The sequence below is a fragment of the Ursus arctos genome, unplaced genomic scaffold (assembly GCF_023065955.2).
Source record: "Ursus arctos isolate Adak ecotype North America unplaced genomic scaffold, UrsArc2.0 scaffold_6, whole genome shotgun sequence".
NCBI lineage: Eukaryota > Metazoa > Chordata > Mammalia > Carnivora > Ursidae > Ursus > Ursus arctos.
The window spans coordinates 44,109,633-44,128,397 of NW_026623078.1; the positions used below are offsets into that span (position 1 = coordinate 44,109,633).

General features: G+C 39.4%; 1 protein-coding gene and 1 long non-coding RNA gene across 2 annotated transcripts in view; one reads left to right on the top strand and one right to left on the bottom strand.

The window, feature by feature from the left end:
• The window catches only part of LRRC69 (leucine rich repeat containing 69), a 78,774-nt gene that overhangs the window by 5,353 nt on the left and 54,656 nt on the right, over positions 1-18,765 (top strand). Inside the window, exons 2-3 of the mRNA XM_057307861.1 lie at positions 12,068-12,194; positions 15,872-15,944. Coding sequence (XP_057163844.1) covers positions 12,068-12,194; positions 15,872-15,944 — 200 coding nt within the window. The remainder of the gene's footprint in view (positions 1-12,067; positions 12,195-15,871; positions 15,945-18,765) is intronic.
• LOC130542899 (uncharacterized) overlaps positions 16,313-18,765 on the bottom strand; it is a 102,491-nt gene continuing 100,038 nt past the window's right edge. Inside the window, exon 3 of the long non-coding RNA XR_008957775.1 lies at positions 16,313-16,572. This is a non-coding gene — a long non-coding RNA (uncharacterized LOC130542899). The remainder of the gene's footprint in view (positions 16,573-18,765) is intronic.

The window sequence follows — 18,765 nt, forward strand, 5'->3', positions numbered from 1 at the left end:
TGGGTGATGGGAAACAGCTCACATTATCTCTCTATGCCCCGCTTGCCTCATCTCTAAAACATGCTTCATTACTCTTAGTACCTAAGGTTGCTGTCAACACCACCTTGTATAGAATGCCTTAACATCCTGCTTACTCAGAAAATGTTAGCCCCTACCCTCACTCAAGCATCCAAATGCTTCCTTCTTCCAAACACTGCAGGTTTTACATTCTAATTGGATGTCAGTTTTGTGTTTTAATTCTTCTTTTCTGATAATTTGAAACTCTTGTTTCTTCTGTATTCTTAAAAAGCTTCTGACAGGATGCTAACAGGTAATGCTTTGTTCATGATTTTACTGTGAATGCCAATCAGAGAATCATTCTCATACTGAGCGAGTAGGACTTGCCAATTCCATGACACTGGGTTTCACGTTGGGGTCTAAGAGGACAGTGCTTAAAGGTTGCAGGGATCTCTAGAGATTAAAGGCCGTGCTGGACTTTGGAAACTGTGCCTCTCTTTCCAATCAAATTACAATTGTTTTGAGAAATCTAACTTTATATATTAAGAAGTGATGCAAAATTAAATAATAGTTTTGAAATTTGCAAAATTATTCAAATAAAGTCAGGAATAGCCGGACTTAGAAGAAGCATTTGGCAATTGTATTAAACTGTGGTTTTAAAGATGCCACAGATTCCCTAAAGAAAATTTAAAAAGACATTTATAAGAATCAGCAGAGTGAGCCATAATGCTACCCTCCCTGATATACCTTGGTCATACACATGCTAATTAAAAAATGTAAAAATCCTGTTAGTCTTCTCTCATTAATTTGGTTCAACTATTTTTACTAAATAGGTTACAGAACCTGACATTATGTGTTATTTAGGTTTAGTGAATGGGAATATTCACTGTCCTAAAAGAATTTTAGGTCTAATGGTCACATACTAGCTAAAACATATACGTATATATATTATAGGCAAAGGATCTAATAGCTTATTCCAAAATGGTATCACCAAAGCATGATTTAGTTAAAAAAGATGTCCAGATAAAATGGACATTTGAACTCTTTTTTCTTTTAAGATTTATTTATTTATTTTTAGAGGAAGGGAGGGGCAGAAAAAGAGGGAGAGAGAATCTTGAACAGACTCTGCATTGCGCATGAGGGACACAGGCTCAATCTCACGACCCTGAGATCTCTACCCTGAAATCATGACTGAGCAGAAACCAAGAGTAGGAGGCTTAACTGACCACACCACCCAGGTGCCCCTGAAAACATTTTATTTTTACACTTTTAAAAATGTTTTTATCTAAGTTAGTCATAGATCTCATTTTAAAAATCAAATAAGCAACTGAAAGATAATAAATAGCACAGACTTTTCCAGTGGCAATTAATGGCTACAAGCACAGCATAACTAAATGTCAGGAGAGGTTGTCTGGTGCAAGTTCTAGGCAGACACCTGATAGGCAAGTTCTAGTCTGAACTGAGTATAGGGGTTAGTGAGAATGAGCAGTGAGAATAAGGAAAGCATGCAGACACTTAGAAGGAAGTAAATCAAGCTGGGAAGATTGGAGCTGACTGCACTCAATAGATACTTGATTTAAAAAAAAATGATGTGGAGCCATAATGAGTATTTCACAGTGTGAACCATTAGCTTGCAGAAATGATCTAAAGAGGTAGTATGCAACCAATGTTTACTGAGCAACTATTATGTTCCAGACACTGTTCTTTGAATGGTAGATGAATCACATAGACCCAACTTAGTAGTAGAGGCAAGATACATACACGAATCACTACAATACGAAGCATAAGATAATAATTGGTCATGGAAAGTACACAGGGCCACATAACTACAAAAGGAAGGTGGCTTCCTGGAGAAGAAGGTATATGCCAACGGGGAGCAGTAAATACAGAAACCTATTATAATAACTGGAGTACTAAGGTAAAGTGATAGTTTAATGGAAACAGAATCCTGAAACACTAGAAATGATAAAAAAAATTTACCAGAAAAATTAATAAGTTAACAGAAAGTCATTATTCTGTGGCCAACATTTTTCTCTTCTCTGTAAATGTCATTGAAAAGTGGCTGTGAGAGAACAGAATGGTGGCTACCAGAGGCTGGGGGGTGGGGGAATTGGGGATACCTTGTTTAAAGGTACAAACCAGGAACTATAGGTAAGTAAGTCCTGCACAGCATAGTGATTACAGTCAGTAATAACTGTATTAAAAAGTACTAAGTTGCTAAGAGACTAGATCTTCATCGTTCCTAATACAAAAAAAGAGATGATAATTATGTGACGTGATAGAGGTGCCAGCTAGAGCTGTGGTGGTAACCATACCGCAGTATATATATGCATCAAATCAACACGTTGTGCACCTTAAACTCACAAAATGTTATACATGTCAATTATATTTCAATTTGAAAAAGTGGCTTTGAACTTAGAAATCATTGAAACAATGAGTTAGAAATCATTAAGAAAACAATTTTAACCATGAGACTCTTAATGATAGAGAACAAGGTAAGGGTTGATGGAGGGAGGTGGTTGGGGGGATGGGCTAGGGTGATGGGTATTAAGGAGGGCACTTGTTACGGTGAGCAATGGGTTGTATGTAAATGATGAATCGCTAAATTCTACTCCTGAAACCAATATTATGCTATACGTTAACTAACTAGAATTTAAATAAAAATTTGAAGAAATTTAAAAAAATGAAAATTTGAAAACCGAATGGAAGTGTCAACATATATATATGAGCACCTACTGAATTTCTAGCACCATGCATGTCCAACCTTTTGTACTATGGTCTTCTTCTGGATTTAAAAGATTATAGTTAGCATTTCATAATATCTGCTATTTTCCAGGCACTTTATTGTATTGTCTCTAATCCTTAAGACAGCCCTGAAAAGTAGACACTAGTATGCCCATATTTTTAAAGTAATCTGTACCTCCAACACAGGGCTTAAATTTACAACCCTAAGGTCAAGAGTTGCCTGCTCTATTGACTGAGACAACCCTATCCCCATTACAAAAAAAAAAATAAAAATAAAAATAAAAGAAAGAAAGAAAAAAGAAAAGAAAGAAACTAACACTTAGGAATTTGACTTGCCTGAGATCACACACTAGTACATTGCAGGGGAGATGGTCTCCAAATCTTGTGCTTTGCCTACTGTGCAATACTGACTAAGGTGTGTGAACACCAACAGAATATTTAAAATGAGAATTCTATGTACTGCATACAATTCCATTGTGTGTGTGTGAATCAATGTATATATGTGCATGTATGTGCATATGCATGATCATTCTGAACAACAGTAAGTTTGTTTTAAAAATAGGCAGCACATTACTGTAGACAGTGTAGTGTAGAAGTGAGGAATATAGGCTATAGAGGGAAGCTATGTTATTTCACCATAAATCATAGCCTGGATGTGAGATCCCTGTTCTGTAAAATCAGGGGTACTGTGAGGTCCACACGAGGAATGTACAAGGCTGCCTGGCACAGTGTTGGGCACATATAAAATTCTATTTAAATGTTAGTCATTAGGATTATCATCAGTAAATTAGTCAGTACTTTTTCTTCTCAAATTTCTTGGCCTCTTCTCTCCTATTTATACAAAGATTGCTACACATTAAACCTGGATGCCATAATCCAAAGGTATTAGTGACACTGAGATGCATTCCTCACATCCAAGATTTGTAAGAGGAAACACATCCTTCTCTTTCAAGGTGGGCCACAGACAGGTTGTAACTTAGAGGTATGAATAGGCCTATCAAATAAATCAAATCAAATTTAGGAAAAGTTGGGACAGGCAGACACTGTTTGGGACAAGTATACCAGGATGCAGAAAATGTTATAGGGATATTGAAAACATTTAGGACATTATTGGGTAGGGCAAGTCCTTGTGGACTGGTTATTTAGGCAGCTGTTTATATATAATGTAGCAGGATTGGATAAAGGGAATTTAAATACCCATTATACACATCCCATTCTTTACATTCTTTGGCCATGTAATGCTATAGGCAGGCAGTAATGATTACCAGTTTTAGGGTGATTGAGATGAGATACAGCTGAAAAAGATGCATCTAAAAGGAATTTTGAGAATAGGAATGGTGACTGATTGAATTTGGGTGTAGAGAGAGAAAAAATAAGTTCTAGGCGATTCCCAAGTTTGGTCATGATAGGTGAGAGGATTACAAGAACAGTGGGCACCAAAGTGGGGATGGGAAAAACAGATCTAGTATGCCCACTGACGTTGTCCAGTTTTAGACTTTGAATTTAGAGTGACAACATCACATTCACTTGAGAGGTCTTTTGAGCCAAAACCACAAAGATGCAATTTTTTGCAGGGATAACTGTAAATTCCTACATTTAAGAAAAGAATTCAATTGCACAAGTTCAGGATGTGGGTTATCTCCTTCACAGTTATCTCTTCGGCAGTGGATTTTTGATGGCCACACACAAAATCAATTATGCAACAACAATGTGCCCTGCTGCTGAAAGAGTGCATGCCATGTTGGGCTGCATTAATAGAAGCGCAGTCATCTGCCTGAGGGAGATTCTGTGGTCTCACCAGCATCTATGCTATGAGATCACATTTCCTGTCTTACCCTAGGCGCCATGTTTCCAGGGAGGGGTGCTTATAAAAATGAGAGAGTGACCAGGACAGTAAGAGTTCTGGAAATTGTATCCTGAGGGAAATGGTTAAGGAAGAATGGAACAAATTCAGAGGGAATATGATAGCAATCTTCGAATATTTGAAATATTATTATGTGGCAGAGAGGAGGGGGAATAAAGCTATTTTTTTTATGGGAAGAATTAGATAGAAGTTACAGAGAGCCTGACAAATAAAAAATGTTAAATAAATAAGTAAATGACACTTCCTAAGAAATAAAAGAACTACCCATTACTGAGTGTGTACATGAGGAAAGTATACAGTTGCCCGTTTGCATTTTATATGTTGCACTTGGTGACTTATAAAAGTTCTTCCTGATTTTAAGATGCCATAATTGCCTGGTCGTGGGACCATGAGAAACCATTTTGTAGAGATGGTGTCTTTCGATCTATGGCAATATGCTAGTTTCCAAAGGACAGATGAGTTATATTCTGAATATGCCAACAGATACTTCATTATAGATAATTATTGAAGTAACAGAAGCTTCAAACCTATTCAGTAGCTGTCTCTTAAATGACTAGAGCCCTCCCTCAGGAACTATCCATAACCATAGAGTGTTACTAGTGAAACACCACATGTGCTCTTTCTGGATGCCTGGTATTTTTGAAGCCCTTTGTGAATGGAATGCCATTTGAACAACCTTGTCAAGGCATCTCAAATAGTTCACCTCAAACAACTTGTCAAGGCATCCCAATTAGCTCACCTCGAACATCACCTTCTCAGAGAGGTCTTCTCTAATGACCCAATCTGGCCTTGAGTTCCTTCCTTCCTGCCTGCCTCCCTTCCTCCCGTCCTTTCTCCTTTCTTTCCTCCCTCCCTCCCTCCTTTCCTTCCTTTTTTAGATTTATTTATTTAAGAGAGAGAGAGAGAGAGAGAGAGAGAGAGAGAGTGCATGAGCATGGGGGTGGGGCAGAAGGAGAGAGAAATCAAACAGACTCCACACTGAGTGTAGGACCTGACGTGGGGCTCAATCTCAGGACCTTCAGATTAGACCTGAGCTGAAACCAAAAGTCAGATGCTTAACCAAATGTGCCACCCAGATGCCCAAACCTTGAGTTACTTTCCAACCCATTAACCTGTTTTCTTTCCTTTATGTGAAGCACTTAACACTAACAGAAATTACTTGTTTACTTATTTGTTGTCTGTCTCACCTCCCAAAATGTAAGCACTATGAGAGCAGGTGTCCTTGTCACTCTAGCATTCAGAATATCATGCACATAATACACATTTAATAAATATGACTGAATTAATACAAATTTAAGTTGGGTCTTGAGGTATTTCTCAAAGGAAATTTAGTCCTTGCTATAATGTCTCTGGAACTTCTGTGTAATTTATGTAATCTAGGCTGAAACTGACATATTTGCTATAGTGACAGAGTATAACCACACAGTCTTTAAGTTACCTTTATTAATTTAAAGGTCAGAAATGAATCTTTTTTAGTTACCCTACTTTATCAAGAATAATTCTGGTTCCAGTCACTTCATATTAGTTGTAACTTTAGAATCCTTTAAATCCTGAGATTTTCAGTTGAGCCCTCTTCACCTTCTATATGTCATAGTCTTGGTGTTGAGCTCGAAATTTCATGTGGTAGCCTTTTTCTAGCCAAAGGGCCATGTATTTAATGTGTCATCCAAAGCAGGTGCCTTTTCCTGGGTCATCTATCCATTTTATAACATCTTCTTTGGAGCTGTTCAATCAGAAAACCAGCTGTGGCTGCCAGCACCCTACCACATTTGCCCAGATTGCACATCAAAATTACATTGCCTCAAACCTTGTACATCTACTCCTCCAAGCAGATGTTTTTGTTTCATATTTCATTGAAAAGAAAAACAGGTACTTTCAGTCAGGAACTCCCTCATCTTTCTATCACCAAATCCATCCACAGCCCTGATCTGCATGTACTCTCTTCACCTTCCTTCCTACAACCTCAGTGAAGAGTCCCTGCTCTTATGCAGAGCCAGCACCCACTTATACTTTGGATCGTATCCTCTCTCATTTGCTAAAGGATTTTGATTCTGAAATGATCCCTCTGCGTACATCATTAGTTTCTCGTTCTCTGCAAATTATTTCCAACAGCATGTAAGTAAGCTGTACTGTCTTTTATTTTCAAAGAAAAACCCTCCAGCTGCCTGCTAATTTTCTAAGATCCCCTCATAGCAAAAGTTCTTAAAAGAATTGTCTATTACCCATTATCTTCACTTTTTCACATTTTCTCTACAGCCCACTTCAATCAGAGTTGCTTCCCCAACACTTCACCCCTATTGGCAAGGTCACTAATGATTTTCATGTTGCTAAATCCAGTGGCTTTATTTCTGCTTTTATTCTACTTAACTTTCCCCTACGATGTGGCCTGCATCTTCTTTTTAAAAATAGCTTTGCATGAGAGACTATGGACTCTGAGAAACAAACTGAGGGCTTCGGAGGGGAGGGGGGTGGGGGAATGGGATAGGCTGGTGATTGGTAGTAAGGAGCGCATGCATTGCATGGTGCCATGGGTGTTATACACAACTAATGAATCATCAAACTTTACATAAAAAACCAGGGATGTACTGTATGGTGACTAACATAATATAATAAAAAATATTTTAAAAAATATATAAAAATAGCTTTCTTTTTCTTTTCTTTCCTCTTACCTTCTGTGACACTATGTATCTTGGAGTACCTAAGTCATAGATTTTTGTAATTTATTGAGGTTGTGCTCTCAGAAGAAACCTATACAAAGTGTGAGGAAGCAGAACAGAGCAGGGAAAGAATCAAGGTTAAGATCTGATTTCAGGAGACATTTACCCTTAGCTTTATTGCATCAGAGTTCTGGAACATGCCTTGCACCACAGAGGCAAAGGGATTATATGTTACATCCCTGCATTCATTATGGGATAGAGGCCACCCTGAGAAGATGGAGTAGAGGCATAACCTTCCAGGCATCTCCAGGTAATGCATCTCCCAGTAGCTAAGAGAAATTCTTCAGAGAAGGATGCAGTAGAAAGTCCTCAGCAGAAGTCCAGTTCCTGAGGATTCAGCACTGTCTCAATAAAGGAGATCTGCCACACCAGATGCTGCAGGTGTCCCACCCTCCCTGCTTACCTCCCTGGCCATTCCTTCTCCTCTGCTAGGCTCAATCCTCTCTTCACACTCTCACTCCCAGTGATCTCTTACAATCCCACAAGATACCTTTTACTTGGTGAAGGCTCAAATTTAACCCTCTGGTCTTGACCACGTTAGAGAGTTTTGATTTGCATTTACAACTGCCTACTTGATATTTCTACTTTAAGGTCTAAAAGGCATCTTAATTTTAATATGGATAAAACAGATCTCTTGGTTCCCTGTCCTTCCCCCAACCTGCCCTTGTCCTACTTGTCCTCATCTCAGGTGTTAATGCTCAAAAGCTTGATTCTATCCATGGTTCCTCTCTTTCTCTTACATCTCACAGGAATCTGGCCCTACTTCCAAAGCATATCTCACACTCATCCACTTCTTTCCACCTCCATCACCACTATTCTAGCCCAAACCATCCTCATTTTTCAGCCTGACCACTGCAGTCATGCCTCTGAAGAGTGTGCTATCTCTGCTCTTTATCTCTTACTCCCCTGAAGACTATTCTGCATACAGCTGTCAGAGAGCTCCTGTTAAGACATACACCAATTAATACTATATTTGTTCAAAACCCTACGGTCATTTCTCACTTCACTTAGAGCAAAATCCCAACCCTTCACCCTGGTTTACAAAACCATGTACAGTCTGGCCCAAGTATACCTTTGCAACCTCATGTTTTGCTGGGTTTACCCATTATGCTCAGCCACGTCAACCACTTCTCTTGGTTCCTTAACTATGCCAAGAATGTTCCTGTTTTGGGGTTTTTATTTTGGCCATTTCTTTTTTCTTATCATCATTCAGATCTCAATTTAAATAACAACTTCTAAGACAAGCGTCCCTGATCAACGAATCACTATCCCTTCATTCTTTTATTATATACAGAGCACTTAATGCTACCCAATGTTTTTCTTATTTTCTTATTTTTTAGACATTCATTCACTTTTTTGTCTTTTTTAATTTTAGTTAACATACAGTGTATTATTAGTTTCAGGGGTAGAATTTAGTGATTCATCAGTTGCATATAACATCCAGTACTCATTATATCAAGTACCCTCCTTAATGTCCACCACCCAATTACCCCATCCCTCCCATCCACTTCCCCCCCACAGCAATGCTCAGTTTGTTCTCTAGAGTTAAGAGTTTCTTATGGTTTGCCTCCCTCTCTGTTTTTACTTTATTTTTCCTTCCCTTCCCCTATGTTCATCTGTTTTGTTTCTTAAATTCCAATATGGGGGCACCTGGGTGGCTCAGACTGTTAAGTGTCTGCCTTCTGCTCAGGTCATGATCCCAGAGTCCCGGGGTCAAGATCCAAGTTGGGCTGCCCCCTCAGCAAGGAGTCTGCTTCTCTCTGCCCCTCCCCCCACTTGTGTGTGCACCCTTGCTCTGTCTCTCTCAAATAAATAAATAAAATCTTAAAAAAATAAATTCACATAAGAGTGAAATCATATGGTATTTATCTTTCTCTGACTGACTGACTTCACTTAGCATAATACCCTCTACTTCCATCCACGTCATTGCAAATAGCAAGATTTCATTATTTTTTGATGGCTGAGTAATATTCCATTGTATGTATATATACCACATCTTCTTTATCCATTCATCTGTCAATGGACATCTGGGCTCTTTCTGTATTTTGGCTGTCGTGGACATTGCTGCTATAAACATTGGGGTGCATGTGTCCCTTTGAATTACTGTTTTGTGTCCTTTGGATGAATGTCTGGTAGTGCAATTACTGGGTCATGGGTAGTTTTAACTTTTTGAGGAACCTCCGTACTGTTTTCCAGAGTGGCTGCACCAGTTTGCATTCCCACCAACAGTGTAAGAGGGTTCCCTTTTCCCTGTATCCTCACCAACATCTGTTGTTTCCTGAGTGGTTAATTTTAGCCATTCTGACTGGTGTGAGGTGGTATCTCATTGTGGTTTTGATTACAAATTTCCCTGATGATAAGTGATGTTGAGCATTTTTTTCATGTGTCTGTTAGCTCTTTATATGTCTTTGTTGGAAAAATGTCTATTCATGTCTACTGCCCATTTCTTGACTTTTTTTTGGGGGGGGTGAGTTTGATAAGTTCTTTATAGATTTTGGATACTAGCCCTATATCTGATATGTCATTTGCAAATAACTTCTCCCATTCTGTAGGTTGCCTTTTAGTTTTGTTCACTGTTTCCTTTGCTGTGCAAAAGCTTTTTATTCTGATGCAGTCCCAACAGTTCATTTTTGCCTTTGTTTCCCTTGCCTTCGGAGATGTATCAAGCAAGAAGTTGCTATGGCTGAGTCAAAGAGGTTGCTGTTTGTGTTCTCTAGGATTTTGATGGTTTCCTGTCTCACATTTAGGTCTTTCATCCATTTTGAACTTACTTTTTGTGTATGGTGTAAGTTTCATTCTTCTGCATGTGGCTGTCCAATTTTCCCAACACCATTTGTTGAAGAGACTGTCTTTTTTCCATAGGATATTCTTTTCTGCTTTGTCAAAGATTAGTGGACCATATAGTTGTGGGTCCATTTCTGCATTTTGTGTTCTGTTCCATTCACCTATGTGTTTTTGTGCCAGTACCATACTGTCTTGATCACCACAGCTTTGTAATATACCTTGAAGTCTAGAATTGCTATGCCTTCAGCCTTGCTTTTCTTTTTCAAGATTGCTTTGGCTATTCAGGGTCTTTTGTGGTTCCATACAAGTTTTTGGATTATTCGTTCTAGCTCTGTGGAAAATGCTGGTGGTGTTTTGATAGGGATTGCTTTAAATGTATAGATTGTTTGGGGTAGTATAGACATTTTTACAATATTCATTCTTCCAAACCATTAGCATGGAATGTTTTCCCATCTTTGTCTCATCTTCAATTTCTTTCAGAAGTGTTTTATAGTTTTTGGAGTACAGATCTTTTATCTCTTTGTTTAGGCTCATTCCTAGGTATCTTAAAGTTTTTCATGCTATTGTAAATGGGATCAATTCCTTGATTTCTCTTTTTGTTCCATCATTGGTGTAGAGAAATGCAACAGATTTCTGTATGTTGATTTTGTATCCTGTGACTACTGAATTCATGTATCAGTTCTGGCAATTTTTTGGTAGAGCTTTTCTTGTTTTCTACATAGAGCATCACGTCTTCAGCAAATAGTGACTTCTTTGACTTCTCCTTTGCTGATTTGGATGCCTTTTATTTCTTTTTGTTATTTAATTGCTGAGGTTAATACTATGCTAAATAATAGCAGTAAGAATGGACATTACTGTCATTTTCCTGACCTTAGGGGGAAAGCTCTCAGTTTTTCCCTGTTGAGGAAGACATTAACTGTGGGTCTTTTATATATGGCCCTTATGATGTTGAGGTATGTTCCCTCTATCCCTACTTTGTGGGAGGTTTTTATCAAGAGTGGATGCTGTACTTTGTCAAATACTTTTTGTGCGTCTATTGAGAGGATCATATGGTTCTTATCCATTCTTTCATTAATGTGGTGTATCACACTGATTGATTTGCAACTATTGAACCACCCTTGAAACCCAGGAGTAAATCCCACTTGATCGTGGTGAATGATTGATTCTTTTAATGTACTGTTGGATTCAATTTGCTAGTATTTTGTTGAGGATTTTTGCCTCCACGTTCATCAGGCATATTGGCCAGTAGTTTACTTTTTTGGTGGAGTCTTTGTCTGGTTTTAAGGTCAAGGTAATGCTAGCCTGCCAGAACAAGTTTGGAAGTTTTCCTTCCATTTCTATTTTTTGGAACAGTTTCAGAAGAATAGGTAGTAACTCTTCTTTAAATATTTGGTAGAACTGCCCTGGGAAGCCATCCTGCCCTGAACTTTTGTTTGTCGGGAGATTTTTGATTACTGTTTCAATTTTATTGCTGGTTATCAGTCTGTTCAAATTTTCTATTTCTTCCTCTTTCAGTTTTGGTGGTTTATATCTTTCTAGGAATTTATCCATTTCCTCCAGATTGCCCAATTTGTTGACATATAATTTTTTTGTGGTGTTGGTCGTGATCTCTCCTCTCTCTTTCATGATTTAATTTATTTGGGTCCTTTCTCTTTTCTTTTGGATAAGTACTGGCTAGGGGTTTATCAATTTATTAATATTTTTCAAAGGACCAGCTCTGGTTTCATGATCTGTTCTACTGTTTGTTTGTTTTATTGTTGTTGTTTCTGTATCATTGATTTCTGCTCTAATCTTTATTATTTCTCTTTTGCTGCTTTAGGATTGATTTGTTGTTCTTTTCTTTTCTATTTTTTTTTAAGCTCCTTTAGGTGTAAAGTTATCAGCGAAGTTCTTAATTATTTCTTCATCTCATTTGAAGGTGAATAATGCATGAGTTCATTAAATTTCTGTATGTTTACAGTTGACAGTACTAAATCTGGGAAACAACCTTTTGGAAGAAATTCCAGAAGAGATGAAATACCTTACATCCCTGAAGAAGCTTCATTTATTTGGAAATAAGATTTGTAAATTTGCATCTGGAGCATGTGGTAAGTTAGTCAAAGAAGAGCACCATTATGGAATGAAACTTAATCTCCTTATATTGAACAAGTGAAAAAGTAAAAAGAGAAATTTTACCTTTTAATCTTTTTGTTGCAGATATTTATTCACTATTCTTGAAATTAAGGAATTTGGGGGACAATAGTTTTTTTCAACTATTGTATGTTTCTCTAATGTGGACCTAAATCAGAATCAGTGTACATTTACTCTTGACTCTGGAGGCCCTTTCTCTGTGCCTGAGTTTCCTGAGAGGAAACTGGTTGAAAATCAATCAAGAAAAGCTCTTCTTGTTCTTTTTATTTTGTATTGTCTCAATATTAAGCTACAATATTTGATCAAGATGCTAAGTTTAAAATCAAAGGAGAATTTGAAAGAAAAAAATATAAGATCCAATACTTGGCATTTTTTTTTTTTTTTGGTGTTTCCCTTCAATTTATAATATCTCCAATTAATAGGACACTTTTCCTAGTTAATATAGGTAGAGTGCGCTTAAGGACAAAATACATGACAAAGAGACCTGGGTGATTCTTTATAGCTTCATTGACTCATGTATAGCACTTCATCATTCTATGTCTTTGTCTCTATTAGTAAAACTAAAGATATGTTATGTGGACTTTTGAGACATAGGTGCTAGATATAATCACTGTCATTATCAAGCAGCATTTATTAAGGGTATTACTGCATGGGGTGCTAAATTAGGGGAATTTCTGGCAAATAGCACAAATAGACTTGGTACAGTCTCTTTGCTTTAAAATCTCAAATCATGTATCTTGGAGAAATATGTTTTTTTAAATAAGAACTGTAGGGATGCCTGGGTGACTCGGTCAGTTAAGCGCCTGCCTTTGGCTCAGGTCATGATCCCAGATTCCTGGGAGCAAGTCCCATATTGGGCTCCCTGGCTTCTCCCTCTGCCTGCCATTTACCCTGCTTGTGCACTCTCTCTCTGACAAATAAATAAATAAAATCTTTTAAAAAAGTAAGAACTGTAACAAACAATTATTGATGCTTGTGCATATTATATATGCAAACCATAGATTCAGGGTTCAATTACAGTTTACTTAGGAAGAAAACAGTTTACAAAAGAAAAAAATTAAGGGCATGAAAACAAACACAAATTTATAAACTATTTTATGAACTATACTGAGGGGACAAACTTAGGTAAAACCCAACTTATATAATTAATATTAAGCAACCTAATTAATGCTAATTTAGGTTTCCATAAAGAAAATTTTTTTCTTGTGTGCCCTTAAATTTGAGGTAAGATATATGTAACCTGTGTACAGTGCCTATAGATGTCTGTAGTTTCTGTATTTCTTGCTTTTGGGCTGTTGAACTTTGAAAAGCCCATGTGAGTGACATAAAATATGTTTTATGTTGTGTTCTTACTATCGAAGAGCAGAAATAGTTTGGTGTCAGGGAGTTGAGCACTACCCAGCATGTATTACATGACCCAGTCCCCTGACCAGACCAGACTGGGCTGGGGCTAGACTTGTGTCCCAAGGTAGGCCAGTGTTAGTCTCCTTCTTGGGAATTATGATAGAATCTAAAACATTCTAACTGGTCTGAGCTAATCACATGAACTAAGACAGTGATTGCAACTGGTGGCCCGTGAGCTGAAACTGGTTCACAAATAAGTTCGTTCTGTTTTGACTGCCTTTTAAAAACTTTGAATTTGGGTACCAAAACTTGCAAATCAGAAGAGTTCATTAAAAAAAATTGGATCTCTTGCTCTTTTTTGTCTGCCCGTTTTAAAAAAGAAAGACTAGGCAACATTGGAATCACATTCCCACAGGATAGCAATGGCCAGGGGCAGGCTGAATGGCAGCTGCTCTGTTAGGTAAGGCAGCTGCTCACCAATTCAGCACACTCCTGCCAGGTACACTCCCGCCAGGGCCACTGAATTATCTTCTCAGTTCCTGTAGACATTTCAGTTTGAGAACAGTCCACCCTGTCTGTGAATATTCAAACGCAGGAGCTGTAGGATGGCTATGAACATATGGAAAACTAGAGAAATCTGCTCAAAAGAGAAAGCCTGGGGAGTGGGAAAAAGGAGGTGTAGGGGGGAGAGAGAGAGAGAATATAAAGACGAAGCTGAGAGAAGCTGTAATGAGAAATAAACCTGTGTTCTGCAGAGACGCCCTGAGAATGTATCCATTAGACTTTGAGAAACTCGTGGGGGAGACAGAGTATTAGCCTGGAGCTTGGTGTGGGTGTCCTTGGATATCACAACTTAGTTCAGTGGTTCAGAAGAAGCATGAGAAGCCCAGGACACCCAGGCATAACCATTTCTGTGACTGCCAAGAACAATCAAAAGGCATACACACACACACACACACACATCCAATACGTATATATAAGCCTATAATCATGTAGCATTACATATAGATAACATGTATATATACATATATTTATATTAATATGATTCCCCCAACCCTATGGGCTAAGGGCCCAGTGTGTTGGGTGGCCGGCACAGCCATGGCCAAACCTGACAGGGAGAAGCCTGCCGTGGAGATGTACCTGAAGCTGCCTTGAGTCACCGACTTCGAGTTTAAGGGGCTGGTGGTGCTGCCTCGGAAGATGGACCTCAAAGAGCTGCTGGTGAGCCACATGGTGACCTTTTCCCACTGGCCGGCCTGCAGTATAGCACCATCTCAGAATTCCGCGCAGGAGAGGCGTGCCTGACCATGCCATGTGCGACACACAGTGCTGCCAGTCCGACGAGCGGGGAAGAAGGACAAGTGCACAGGCCCCCAGTCCGTCCCCTTTGCCTTGAGCTCTGCGCAGAGGTTGTTGGCCGAGGAGGACCTAGTCCCCACAAAATGCGGCAGAGAATGCCTCAGCTCCTTCACACCGCTGGTGAAGAAGATCCCTAAGTACTCGCACCAAGTGCTAGCTCGTCTACTAGTCCCTCTTCAAGGGCACGCTGGCCCTGGAGCCGCGAGGGCACTTGTTGACACTGTATGTCCACTTCTCCCTCCTCTCCAGGGAGTTCCACCTGCGCAGCCGCAAAGACAGCGCCGTCGTGGGCCACCTGCCCGAGGTGCTGTACGGCTGTGGGGCTGCGGCGGAAGCGCAAGAGCGACGGGGCGCAGAACCTGCCCGACAGGCGTGCACACGTGCGGACGGACGGGCGTACGCGGGCCTGCGTGAGTGTGCGCGCACGTGCTGGGCTCGCTCACGGGAGGTCTGCGAGACTGTGCCGCGCGCTGCCCACGCACGTCCCCCAGCCGCGCGCGGGACAAGAAGCTGGTGGCTGGCGCCTTTGACCGCTCTCCGCGTGTGGTTTTTCTGATGAATGGGTGAATGCCGCCTGTAAGGAGGACCCTTTGGACTTCATTTATTCGCTCAACAAGCATTTATGGGACAGCCCTTGTGAGTTAAAACTAAAACAAAATAACCCTGGGTTCAGGTGCCTCTTTGTTTCTGATTCCAGTTCGTGGTGAGCCTGGTTGTACTCGCTGCTCTTGGGTGCCGTGATTTAGCTTTTTAACTTGGTGATGAATTCCCTGTACTTTGCTTAAGCTAGTTTAAGAGGGTATCTGTCACCAGCAACCCCAAGAGCCTTGGCCAAGGCGAGAAACCAGAAGGAAAACAACGGTATATAGAAAAGTGCCTACAAGTTATTCTCTAAGAGATAGCTAACGTGACAAAAATGATTTTCCCACAGATGGCTTACAAAATTTGATTCTGCTTAACCTGAACAACAATCAGCTCACACGGATTCCTCAAGAAATCAGCAGGTAATTTTGTTTATAGCGAGACTTGGTTAAACATGCCTTCACCAGCCCCACCCTGGCCCTCTGAACCTCAACCTCATTGCCTGGCCTCAAGTGCCTGTGGGGTTTGTACATGGCAAAGAGGCATCTGAAGGACTGATGCAAGCCACTAATTTTAAGCCGACGATTTTTTGAACACCTCAGGGAAATGAGAACTAGCATGACTTGGTGTTCTAAGTGTAAAAGGGGGGGCTTGAAACCTAAAGTTCTAAAGTTGATTACATTATTGATTTCCTAACTCTGGGATTCTTGGAGTTTGCTCTGATGCAGAATTGGGGACATTAAATTTTATTTCAGAAAGTACTGGAAACCATTTTCAGCTTGATGGGAAAGGTAATGTGAAAGCAAAGTGTTGAAAATCAAGATAGCATTTTCATTAAAAACCCCCACATTTTATTATCGTTAACAACAACAAAATGCTGCACATCTTATCCTGCACATCTGCACAGATGGGCTGCTGTTACAGTGGCTTTCTGGAGCCAGCTGAGGGCCTCGTCCTTCTGCAGGCAGAACACTCTCTTGGGTTTTCCTTTGACAGATGGAGAGAAAACCCTACTTGGGTTTACTTGACTTTGGAGACTTTCTTTATTGCCTGTTGAACAGAAACAGATGTATTACAACATAAGAGCATCCAGATTTTTAAAGGATACAAAACTATGAACAGTCCTTAACAAAGGGATTTGTGCAGCACCTAAAGTCTATTCCAATTCACTTGTCTATACTTCTAGCCAATATATTATGCTTCCCAGGGGGATTTTCACAGAGAAAGAAATGTTTTAAGTCAGAGTAACTAGAAAAAATTTTAAGTGATCTAATTTCTGAAGAAGACAACTATAACAATGAAAATGCCAATAGTTGTTTGCTTGCCCTTTCGTTTATTCAGCTTATCAATGGATTGTGTATCAATGATATAATGAAGAAAGGGAAGATCTGGCAAACTAGGTCATATCTTTGTGCAGCTAGCCTTGTGACTTTGGGCAAGTAACTTAACTGCACCTTAGCTTTCTTATCTCTAAAGGAAAAATTTTGAGTAGATGAACTTCAAAACCTTTACAGCTATAACATATTATGATTTCACAATTTATTAAGCTTAGATCTGATTGGCGTATTAAGTATAATAGTCAAAGAACCATATAAATCTATAGTGCCATGTTAGAAGATGAATTGAAATGAAAGCTTTCACTGAAAAATCTAGGATTGCAAAATATATAAGTCTACATTATTTTATAGATAATTCTGGATTGTCTGTATTCTGGCTGTGTCCTATATGGAAGCTGATTGGTCACCTACTCAAGCAGGATTCCATTTTCTGACCTTGGGAAAGTTTCTTCACCTTCCCATACTTTACTGTCTTCACCTGCAGCATGAGGACAATAATAGTGTCTATGAATAGGGTTGTTTTGACCGTTAAGTAGGCAAATTTGTCAAAAATGTTTAAGATTGAGCCTGGGACATAGTAAGTGCTCAGTGGATGTTAGCTTTTCTTATTATGGGTTGTTATTTTTATTCTTTTTGTTCCTCCCTTTCATTTCTTTTTAGAGATGAAAGATTGACCTACTGGTGAATTTGGGAAAACCATTGAGTGTACATGGCTCAGTGTCCTCCTTTTATTCTGCCATCAAGTAAGCAGCTTCCCTAGCAGGCAAAGCTGTGACTGTGTGGGAATGTTTAATTCAGGGAAGGATTGGTAGGGAGCCTGGGAATGTTTGAGTCAGCTCTCTGCTGATGTGTGATTCCCTTCTTTCCGAATCCTATATCTTGTATCTCCATTTGTTTAGAACCCGGGAAGGGGAGAGCTCTGTTTGTTGGCTTACTTAAACTATGGAGTATTGGTTCATGGACTTGGAGTTAAACCTGGACAGGTGAGAGTTTTGCTCCTAAACAACTCTGTCATGGGCTGCACAGCCACATAAGGAAAAGGAGAATGTGGGCATCCTGGGGACAGAATTTCTTTGAAAGAAAGAAAGGGAGAAAGGAAGGGGCTAAGCCAGCGGGCTCAGTTCTTTCTCCAAATTCACCACTCAGTGCAGTTACTTGTCAGCCTACTAGAGAGGAAGGGGGCAGGGAGAAGCGCAAGTGTGCCTCCTGTAGTTTTCTCTTGGAAGAGGGGAAGTTCTCCCTGCTCCGGGAAATGGAAACAAAGACACATACTTGTTTTCCCTTCTGCTCTTTACTCAACCTATGAATGATTGCAGTAGCTTCTGAGCTCAGTTTCATGCCTTGGAATAACCACAAAATGAAAAACCAACTGCCATAGTAGTAATTCAGAATAGAATCAATTAAAGTCATGATTATAACAGTGATTAGTGAAGAAAATTCCTTGTCCCTTTCTCCACAGGACTTACTCCACACACTTTCACTCTCTTGTAACACTGGGTCGTCCAGTTTTGACCCTATATTCTTTCTGCAAATGACTTTGCTACTTATTTTTCTGAGAAATGTGGACTCCCTCCTTCCCTGCTTTTCAGCCTCTTTATCTTGCCTTAAGTAGACCTTAAGACAAAGTCTACTTCTTGCCTTTTCTCTCTTGCTCCCTCATTCTCCCTTTTATAGTCAAACTTCTCTAAACTGACATCTATTGCGTTTGTTTTCTACTTAACCCCTTAAAATTCTCTTTTTCCCTCTTTATTGTACTTAATATTATTTTTAAAGACCACTAGTGTCCTTTGGGCAATCAAATCTAATGGCCTTTTCTCTCTGCTGAATACAAACTACACAAAAATCACGAGTGTTCCATTGAATGAGTTTTGACCCATGTACGCACACCAATAAGGTATTGAACATT